This window comes from Oncorhynchus masou, chromosome 6, assembly GCF_036934945.1.
Source record: "Oncorhynchus masou masou isolate Uvic2021 chromosome 6, UVic_Omas_1.1, whole genome shotgun sequence".
Classification (NCBI taxonomy): Eukaryota; Metazoa; Chordata; class Actinopteri; order Salmoniformes; family Salmonidae; genus Oncorhynchus; species Oncorhynchus masou.
Window position 1 is genome coordinate 53375248 of NC_088217.1, and position 11144 is coordinate 53386391.

At 43.5% G+C, this 11144-nt stretch overlaps 1 protein-coding gene across 5 annotated transcripts in view; it reads right to left on the reverse strand.

Annotated features, from left to right (window-relative positions):
* The window catches only part of LOC135542277 (adenosine receptor A1), a 48795-nt gene extending 46227 nt beyond the window's left edge, over positions 1-2568 (reverse strand). Inside the window, exons 1-2 of one of the 5 annotated variants that reach the window (XR_010456042.1) lie at positions 1449-2562; positions 843-1095 (exon numbers count right to left, since the gene is read on the reverse strand). Coding sequence is in view for 2 of the 5 variants with exons in the window: in XM_064969113.1 (XP_064825185.1) it covers positions 843-1243 (401 nt within the window). In the remaining 3 variants the exon portion in view is untranslated. The other 4 variants (XR_010456041.1, XM_064969117.1, XR_010456044.1 and 1 more) reach the window with 4 other exon arrangements.
* Positions 2569-11144: the final 8576 nt, after the last annotated feature.

An 11144-nucleotide genomic window follows, 5' to 3' on the forward strand; every position in this document is an offset into this window, starting at 1 on the left:
GGGAAAACTTCTTGACTTCATTATGTTGACTCGAGCTGCTCTTTTTTTTCCTGGGAGTCCTCATCTTTTGGTCATACCTATTGTATATGCCAGTGTTTCCTCCACTATGGACAATGTAGGAGACTGGATGTGGATTGTTCACTATGTTTAAAAACCTTATGGAATTGAATCCTGCTCGAAAGATAAAACGCAGTGTAAATATTGCAGAAGACATTTTGTCTTGAAATATTTCCCTTTTAAACCTTCGAGAGGTAGTACTGGTGACGTTTTGTTTCTTTTTAGGGATTTGGGGATAAGATTTATGGCATAGTAGTGTGATTAGGCTCTCTTTGCCTTATAACGATGCATTAAATGTTATTGTTCACACACAACAAAAGGAAATAACCAAAAAGGTACTTCAAAGGCCAGACCACGAGACCACTAAGAGGCCTATTTATTTTTCTTTGGTGTCTGTTGTATTTAAAACCTTCTACACAAACAACGCTGCCCAAAATAACGCATCTTGTCCTGGGCGCTGTCTTATGCTCTATTGTACCCCGAAGTGAATAGCTATCACTATATCAACCTTCAATGGGTTTACAAAATGCACAATATGCTCATGGTCGAACTAATTCTCTCTACTTCTACATACGAAAATCAGCATAATTTCTACCATACAGTAATGGCGAGGATTTCGACATTGCGGCGGGGGCGAGGCAGACACGTGTACAGGAGGAAGATGATGGTGAAAAATAGGAAAAGTGCAAAGGATAAAATATAAACGATATGAGTAAAGGAGAGGTAGATCAAAAACGAAAAGTTACAGGGCCCTGGCATAGAAGCAGTATCAAAAATGGAAATACCTGGAAGTAGATTTTGTAAAGGACAGAGCAGGGATCTCCGCAGAGATGACCCGAAGTGAACAGGCCATGGTGGTGGTGAAAAAAGGGCGGGGAGGAAAAGAGAGGAGAGCGCATTTCCACGTCCCTCTCTTTCGTCTGCAAGATGAGGGAAAGGCTGAGCAGCGTGCTGGCGAGCAACCCCACTCGAACAAGGGCTGGGGCTTGAGAGCAGTCTCGGCCGTGCCCTCCTCTCTCCCTGCCCACTTTGGCCCAGCTGCCAAGAGGCAGAAACAGGGAGAGGAAGAGAGGAAGAAAGAAGGAGAGAGAGAGAGAGAAAGCATGAGGTCACAACAGCCTGCTTGAACAGATGACTTTCGAAAAAGAAAAATCTTATTTTGGGTTCGAACCGCAAGTAGTTTCATAGCGGAAATTGAGATCTTAAACTTTGAAATCCTCTCTAAAAGAATGGCTGTAAGGAACAACAAAACAAAAGACACCCCACATGGCCCTTAAACCCAGAGACTGACAGTCTATCATCATAAATGAATCTCACAGTAACACACTGAGGCAGAGAGAGCAGGGAAAAACACACGAGCACAGAGAGAGGTACCAGAATGAAATACTTACATCGGTTGTTGTACCTATGGCAAAAAGTGTTGCCAGACTTATGACATCAAAACAACTCAATCCCGTAGATTTCTGATGCATTTGGGGGGGAAGAAAGAACGAGTTAAAGACTTCTCTCAGAGCGTGCAGTGAAGCCTTTTGTCAGCAGTTGGCATCAGTCCCAGGTAGTACATGCCTCACGGTTCCCATTTTCAGTAGTCATTACAGACGTCTTTAGCTGTTCTGCACCTGCCTGTGTTTTTGTTTTGATTTGAACCGCTTTCACGCTTTCAGATAAGATGGTAAAATTGCCCGGTTGCAATAAGATGAAAGAAAAGAAAAGAAAGAAAACAACCTGTGAGTTAAAAAAAAAGTGTCATTTTTTGTCAATGTAACAGATGGCCGTTTCTGTATGTGTACGTTAAATGTGGTTTGCAGGAATGATACCCCAGCAACAAGCTGTGCTGTGAAAAAGCAAAACAGAGGGTGAGGAAAGGGTCAACTTCTGGAAACAGACGGTAGTAGTAAGATAAACCCGAATGACAGAGTTCCGCAGGACTCTGTGCCAAAATAAGTTAAAGTCACCAAAATAATCCAGAGTCACTGTGCCAAAAAGTGTATTTCAACCCCTTCCGCCTCCGTCTGTCCACCAGAGAGAGAGAGAGAGAGAGAGAGAGAGAGAGAGAGACATAGACACGTATGTCACATAGACAAGTGCTGCAGTCGAAAACTGTCATCATCATCTTTTCTCAGGCATAATCCCGGGCAGCTCTCTCTGTGACGTCATCTATTCTTTTGTTATTTTCTAATTTATTTCTGTCCTTCAAATGTACCTTGCATTTCAACCTTCATGCACACTCCTCCCAAAAAATAGTTATGTTTCCTTATATGAATTCCCCTTTTAATAAACACTAACAATGATCAACAAAGAAATAAGCTTGCCAATATTTCAGGAACGAGCGCAGACAAGAACTGGAGAATAGAGGAGCTGCGCATGCAAATTCCCTTTACAAATATTTCTCCGTGTCTCTCTCTTCCTGCTCCCGAGCAGTGAGCTTGTAAAAGTTTCAGCTGCAACAGCTTGGGCCAGCCTCCATTGGCAGCGGTTCAAAAGAGTGCTGCTTGTTTCTAAAGCACTGTGCTGGGGACACACGTCTCTGTAAGGCAGCACAAGCTGGCTCTCTCTGCTCTCGCTCTCACACTCCGCCCTCATGTGGGGAAAGCTTCGGGGGAAGTGCCCACTCCCAGGCACCCCTCTCATGGCAGTGCCAGCTTAGGCAGTACACAGTAACCAGGCACCTTTTTCTGGTTTTGAGGATCAAAATCTTTCTAAGACTGAACCACACGATCACATGCTCTACAGTAACAGTTTCTGTACAGTAGGATTGTGTGTTGTGCTGTGCTTTCTCATTTGGGTATGTACGCCCAGGATAGAGTGAGAACGAGGAAATTCTGTCTGTTCTCTAATGCAGTGCTACTTCCTGGATCCCTTGTCCTCCATTTCAGATGGGTGTCAGACAGACAGGCAAGCAAGGCAGGCAGGCAGGCAGGCAGGCAGACAGGGAAAACAGACAGGGCAGGCAGACAGTGCAGGATCTCACAAAGTTCATGGCTGTTTGCTCTAGAGGTCATAACAGGTTCTGAACGCTTTGCCCTAATTACTGCACAGTACTGATAGCACTAACTCTGGACTGGGATAGGCCTAGGATCCCCTGCCAAAATAGTTTCTTCCTTTCATGTGAAAGGTTTTGAGTTATAAAATTTCTGCTGATTTTAATATAATAATCAAAAAATATGATTATATTTTTCAATCCAATCTTTTTAGAAATGCATTACAACTATTTTAAATGTGATTGATCTTAAAAGGTGGAACAAAAATATCCATTCGATATAGAGTCTGTCATTGTTGTAAAACGGGTCATGTAGCTTGATGGTTAACTTGAGAAAAGAGTACAAACGACCACCCAAACCTACGCCACACAATGCTTCTGTGACACCGAGGCCTTCAGGTGCTGTGACACCCCTATCATGACAGTCTGTTTGCACAACTGTTCCTCTCCCACAGTCAGCGTCAGACCAGGACAGGCGAGATGTCACCCCCCTGCAAGGAAAGGCCACGTTCGAGAGCGTCAAAACCATGATGCATTGTGGGTAAATTGTGACTTGACCAATCGCTCAACAAATAATACAAGTTAATAGTAGTAGCAGTTAGAGTGGGTATCGTAAGTATTTATCCTCCCTTGGATTGTTTTCATATTTTGTTGAGTTACAAAGTGGGATTGAAATAGATTTAACAGTGATTCTTTTTGTAATTGATCTACGCAAAATACTCTATAATGTCAGCGAAAAGAAAATGTTACTTATTAATACAAATTAAATAACTAAAATATAGTTGTTGCACAAGTATTCACTTCCTTCGTTTAGGCAAGCCTAAATTAGGCTTAACAAATGACATATGGTACATGGTAATAGTGGTTGACAAAGATGTTTGAATGCCTACCCCTTCTGTCCTCTATACATACAACATATTTAAGGTCCCTCAGTCAAGTATTGAATTTCAAGCACAGATTCAACTCAAAGAGCAGGGAGATTTTCGAAAGCCTCACAAAGAAGGGCAGTGATTGTTAGATGGGTAACAATAACAAATCAGACATTGAGTATCTTTTTAAGCATGATCAAGTTAATAATTATGCTGTGGTGATGTATTAAACCACCCAGACACATCAAAGATAGTCATCCTTCTGAACTGAGCTGCAGGACAGGAAGGAAACTGCTCAGGGAAGTCACCATGAGTTCAATGGCTGTGATGAGAGAAAACGAAGGACAGATCCACAACATTGTAGTGACTCCACAATAATGACCCAAATAACAGAGTGAAAAGAAGAATAAAATATACCGAGTAAAAATAGTCCAAAACAAGCAACAAGGCACTAAAGTAGTACTGCAAAACAACACGGCAAAGCAACACACTTTTTGGCCTAAATGCAAAGTCGTGTCTTCGGGGCAAATCCAACACAACACATGACTGAGTAACTGCCTCCTTATTTTCAAGCATTGTGATGGCTGCATCATGGTATGGGTATGCTTGACATCGGCAAAGACGGGAGTTTGTCAGGATAAAAAGAAACGGGATGGAGCTAAGCACAGGCAAAATAATAAAGAAAAACCTGTTTCAGTCTGCTTTACACCAGACACTGTGAGAGGAATTCTCCTTTCAGCAGAACAATAACCTATAACACAAGGCCAAATCCACATAGGAGTTGCTCACCAAGAAGACAGTTAATGTTCCTGAGTGCCGAGTTACAGTTTTGACTTAAATCAGCTTGAAAATATATGGCAAGACTTGCTGATCATGATCATGATCACCAGCACCTTGACAGAGCTTGAAGAATTAAAAGAATAACAGGCAAATATTGAACAATCAAGGTGTGCAGAGCTCTTAGAGAATTGCCCAAGAAGACTCACAGCTGTAATCACTGCCAAAGGTCTTTCTAACATATATTGACTCAGGGGGTTGAATACTTATCTGATGAAGGTAAATAGTGTTTTATTTTTCTTTAAATCTTTAAATATATAGCATTTTTCTTCCACTTTGCCATTACAGATTATTATGTATACATCATTGACAAAAATGACAATTAAATCCATTTTAATCACACTTTGTAACACAATAACATCCAAGGGGGTTACTTATACTTAAGAGGCACTGTATGTATGATGCAATATGATTTGTAGATCAGTCAGCCTCGACTCGCCTTTAAAGTTGGCTGCAATGTGGAAGGCGCCCATTGTTTGTCTTTGCCTGGCTCGCTCCGGGCTACTCTTCATTCCAGGAAGGTGTTTCCTCCACTCTACCCTTATTCACTACCCTTAAAATATCTGATCAGACTGGATATCTTAAAGCAACATGGCGGAAACTAGGTGGTGGAGCTATTTCTTACACCTACCCAGTTGTCTCAGATTCGCGAAAGGGAGTGAAGGAGGACACAGGGCAGGGAACATCTTGGAAAGAAACCCAGCCTGGCAGGTTCTGCAAACAGCCTCAACCCTCGCCCAGTTATCAGGAAACACGTTGACCCTTCACACAGCTAGTTATCTGGCCAATGGAAAGTCAGATGCGTTTCAAATCTCTATGTAGTCTAGTGTTGTTGCAAGAGGAAGGAAGGGACACCAATTACATACTGTACGCTGTTTGTGTACAGTTTGTAAGAGTGTGCCGGATATGTATATTCAATAAATAGAAACACGATCTATTCACCTCTATTCATCTGTCACGGAACAAACCTTTGTAAGTCTGAAACAATTCAGAATTGCAACTTTTAAAATGTATTGTGATGTTATTTGAAAACAAAAAGTGTAGACTCTCCCGTGAAATATTATCTTACGAGCCCTTTCCCAGTTCAAAATTATGAAACATAGCAAAAAATGTATTAAAAAGAACAAAATAGTAACAATAACGAGGCTATATAGAAGGAGTACCGGTACCGAGACAATGTGCTAGGAGTACGAGGTAGGGCACAGGATTGAGGTAATATGTACAATTAGGTAGGGTAAAAGTCACAAGACAATCATGACAGATAATAAACAGAGTAGCAGCAGCGTGTGTGAAGAGTGTGAAAGAGTGTTAAAGTGTGTGTGTGTGTGTGTGTGTGTGTGTGTGTGTGTGTGTGTGTGTGTGTGTGTGTGCGTGTGTGCGTGTGTGTGTGTGTGTGTGTGTGTGTGTGTGTGTGTGTGTGTGTGTGTCGTCAATATGCATGTGTGCGTTTTGTGTGTCTGAGCGTATATGTGTGTGTTGAAGTGTCAGTGTACTGTGTGTGAGTTTGTGGGTAGAGTCCAGTGAGTGTGCATAGAGCCTGTGCAAGAGAATCAGTGCAACACAAAAGAAGTGGGTCAATGCAAACAGCCATTTGATTAACTGTTCAACAGTCTTATGGTTTTGGGGGTAGAAGCTGTTCAGGAGCCTTTTGGTCACAGACTTGGCGCTCTGGTATCGCTTGCTGTTCGGTAGCAGTGAGAATAGTCTAGTCTATGACTTGGGAGGCTGGAGTCTTTGAAATGTTTTAGGGCCTTCCTCTGACACCACCTGGTATAGAGATCCTGGATGGCAGGAAGCTTGGCCTCAGTGATGTACTGGGCCATACGCACTACCCTCTGTAGCACCAAGCAGTTGCCATATGGTGCTGCTGTAGAACCTTTTGAGGAACTGAGGGCCCATGACAAATCTTTTCGGTCTCTTTACGTTGGTGTTGGTGTGTTTGGACCATTATAGGTCCTTTTATAGGTCCTTTGTGATATGGACACTGAGGAACTTGAAGCTCTCGACACGCTCCACTACTGCCCCATTGATATGAAGGGAGGCGTGCTCGGCCCTCTATTTTCTTTAGTCCATGATCTTTGTCCTTTGCTGACGTTGAGCGAGAGGTTTTTGTACTGGCACCACACGGCCAGGTTTCTGACCTCCTCCTTGTAGGCTGTCTCATTGTCGTCGGTAAACAGGCCTACCACCATCGTGTCGTTGGCAAACTTAATGAGTATTGGAGTTGTGCGCATTAACACAGTCGTGGGTGAACAGTGAGTACAGGAGGGGACTAAGCACACACCCCTGAAGCGCCCCTGTGTTGAGGGTCAGTGTGGCGGATGTGTTGTTACCTACTGTCACCACCTGTGGGCAGTCTGTCAAGAAGTCCAGGATCCAGTTGCAGAGGGAGGTGCTTAATCGCAGGGTCTTTATCTTAATGATGAGCTTTTAGGGCACTATGGTGTTGAACGCTGAGCTGTAGTCAATGAACAGCATTTTCATGTAGGTTTTCCTTTTGTACAGATGGGAAAGGGCAGTGTGGATCTGTTGGATCTGTTGGGGCGGTATGCAAATTGGAGTGGGTCCAGAATGTCTGGGATGACAGTGTTGATGTGAGTCATGACCAGCCTTTCAAAGCATTTATTGGCTACAGATGTGAGTGCTACAGGGCGATAATAATTTAGATAGGTTACCTTGGCGTTCTTGGGCACAGGGACTATGGTGGTCTGCTTGAAACATGTAGATATGACAGATTGGGTCATGGAGAGGTTGAAAATGTCAGTGAAGACACTTTCCAGGTGGTTAGGGCATGTTCTGAGTACATGTCTTGGTAATCTGTCTGTTAACCTGGTTAATGGTCATACTCACATCGGCTACGGAGAGCGTGATCACACAGCAGTCCAGACAAGCTATTGCTTGCCTCGAAGCGAGCATAAAAAGGCATTTCGCTCATCTGGCAGGCTCGCGTCACTGGGCAGCTCGCGGCAGGTTTATCTTTGTAGTCCGTGATAGTTTGCAAACCCTGCCACTTCCGACGAGATTCAGAGCTGGTGTAGTAGGATTTGATATTAGTCCTGTATTGACCCTTTGCCTGTTTGATGGTTTGTCGAAGGGCATAGCGGGATTTCGTATAAGCGTCTGGATTAGTTTTCCAATCCTTGAAAGCGGCATCTCTGACTTTTAGCTCAGAGCGGATGTTGCTTGTAATCCATGGCTTCTGGTTGGGATGTGTACCTACAGTCACTGTGGGGACGATGTCGTCAATGCACTTATTAATGAAGTCGGTGACTGATGTGGTAAACTCCTCAATGCCATCGGATGAATCCCGGAACATATTCCATTCTGTGCTAGTGAAACAATCCTGTAGCTTAGCATCAGCTTCATCAGACCACTTCTGTATTGAGCGCCTCACTGGTACTTCCTGTTTGAGTTTTTGCTTGTAAGCAAGAATCAGGAGGATAGAGTTCTGGTTATATTTGCCGAATGGAGGGCTAGGGATAGCTTTGTACACATCTTTGTGTGTGGAGTCCAATCCAAGCTCAAGTAATGTGACTTTACCTCAATCATATCTGACTGTCAAAAAAGTGTTTAAATTGCATACTTTGTACATTGCAAATTAGTCCTGATTATCTGATAATCCCTTGCAAACCACACTATTTCCAGGTAGTAGGTGATGTCTATGCTTTATGACTGTGATACTTAACGACTGTACTGTATGTGAATATACAGTGCAGTGCTGTGTCTATGTGTGTGTGTGCGCATGCATGATTGCCTGTGTGTGTGTGTGTGTGTAGTTGACCATGAACTTAATGGTCTCTGTGGCGCCAAGACTCACACTCTCCACTGGGACCCTCTATTAGCTGCAGGCTGCAGGGCGCACACACACACACACACACACACACACACACACACACACACACACACACACACCCCTGGCCACTGGTGATGAAATCATCCTCTGGCTGAGCACATACTTAAGTGTGCCCTCCCTCTTCGAGGAATCCTGGCTTTCCTCTCTCTTCTCTTTTTACTTTGACAAAGTATTTTTCAGGCAAGGTTTTAGCTGTTTAAGGCAATAGTTTTCCTGTGTGCATTGGAAACACTAGAGGCCGAAGAGAAGGCTCTTGATTAGTTCTTTATTAGATTTGACACAGCACTGGATCGGCCTGCTCTACTAACCTTTTCCTCATTTCCCCATTTGTCTGTTGTCTGTTTGCTGTGTGGAGTATCACATGATAGCGCCTGAGGGAGGTCCAACGGAGAGGCGCGAGGCCGTTGTTACTGAGAACTATGGAAATGTGACTCGCAGGAAAATGTGACTTCCTGGAGTTGAGTTTAACCCTTTGTTAATATAATTACTAGATGTCTCGGCTGAAAAAGATGCCGTAGTTTATTCCAAACAAATACAAAAATATTCCGCTTATCTGATTGAACATCGAAAAAGTGTGTGTGTGTGTGGGGTGGGGCCTTGCACCCCTACCCGGATCGTTCACTCAACAATCAAGAATGTGTACGTTTACTTCCCTCTCATTGGCTGTGCTTTGCGGCGCACTGTCTGTAAACAGAGTGCAGAGAGGAGAAGTGCATCTCGGGTCATAACGGCCACACCTCTCCTCATGAACAGACTTATGTTGGCATGGATCTTTCTTCCTCTAATGGACTCACACAGCCAAGACCCCAACTGGCTGAGTACATACTATGTTTTATGCTAGTAAATATACTAGCTGTACCGCCAACCATGGCTGGCATATATTCTCCACTGATGTGGCAGTTTGCTCCGAAATTATACACTACTGCTGATTTCCAAACAGCTTACACCCATCCAATCGTTTCAGAGCTACAGGAGTGGCTATAGAGGGGTAGGGAGGTCTCGTGGTTGAATTGGAACCTAGTGTATGAGAAATGCTCCAAGCACAACGATCGTAGATCAGAGAGTCTTGTTGTGTATCATTATTCTATTATAGTGCCCTGAGAGCCTGGTTCTTATGGTTGTAGAACGTCATGTTGTTTATAGTGAACCCTAAAGAGACCTCCTGCCATTGTCCCTGTCTTTAACCCTTTTCGAAGCAGCAGTTCCCTCGGGGCCTGGTTAATTTAGCCCACATTTTCCTGTTTCGTCTTCATTGTTTGCCCTTCCTGAGCTACGGCATTTCTCTCTCTGTGTACCATTTAACAGGCTTTACAGTGCACCGGGTTCAGTGTCCTCAACTACGCTGCCTGCTGGGTCAGCAGTAAAGTGGCAAACTGAAATATTTTGACACTTCAGACCTGGAACTTGAGCTCTAGGTCACTGCCGCCACCTCTGGAGTGGGTGTATTACCACTAGCTGGCTTCAACCCAAATCAAATGTTATTTGTCACATGCTTCGTAAACAACAGGTGTAGATTAACAGTGAAACGCTTACTCAACGGACATTCCCAACAACGCAGAGGAGAAAGAAAATACAGAAATAATAGAAAAGTAAAACCCGTAATAATAAATACACAATGAGTAACGGTATCTTGGCTATATACACGGGGTACCAGTACCGAGTCAATGTGCAGGGGTATGAGGTAATGGAGGGTAGATATGTACATATAACTAGGAATAAAGTGATAGATAATAAAACAGTAGCAGAAGTGTGTGTGATGAGTCAAAAATGTTTGTGCAAAAAGGGTAAATGAAGAACGTTAACCAAATAGCTACCCAGACTATTTAACTAATTATTTAGCAGTGTTATGGCTTTGGGGTACCAAAGTGGGGTACCACTGTTTGTGGTCCTCTTGGTTCCAGACTTGGTGCAAAGGTACCACTTGCCGTGCGGTAGCAGAGTCTATGACATTCTATGACTTGGGTGGCTGGAGTCTTTGACAATTTGTAGGGCCTTCGTCTGACACCACAGTGGAACTTAACATAATCCCCCCCACCCCCGGCTCAGTGTTTGCACAACCTTTAAAATGTGTCCCCTTTTCTACCCTTTTATTTTGTTCTGTGTTTTGATGTTGTTCTGTTTTGTTGTTACAATTGTTAATGTATTAAGAATGTTGCTTTAACTAGCATTTATTGTGATGTCTTTTCATTACTGGATGCAACATTTACCACCATCCTGTCACCAAATGCATAACTACCACGTTCAGCATGTTGTAGTGATGCACTTGATTTGATAACAACAGTAGGTCTATACGTACAATTGTTGTGAAGACACACAGCACCACATCCCTCAGTTACAGTCAGCTTGGTGTACTGTCTCTTTAAAATCTTGACACCCTCTCCCCAGCCCTGAGGTCATTGGCCTTCCTTAGGCCGTCTGCCAAGTGCTGTGTTACTGTCAAGGGTTTACAGAAATGCCAGCAAAGCTATTAGTCTATACTTCTTTCAACAGGCAATGGGCTGGCCAGTGTGATGGGGCATACGGAGAGGAGAGGCGAGAGAGGAGGCGT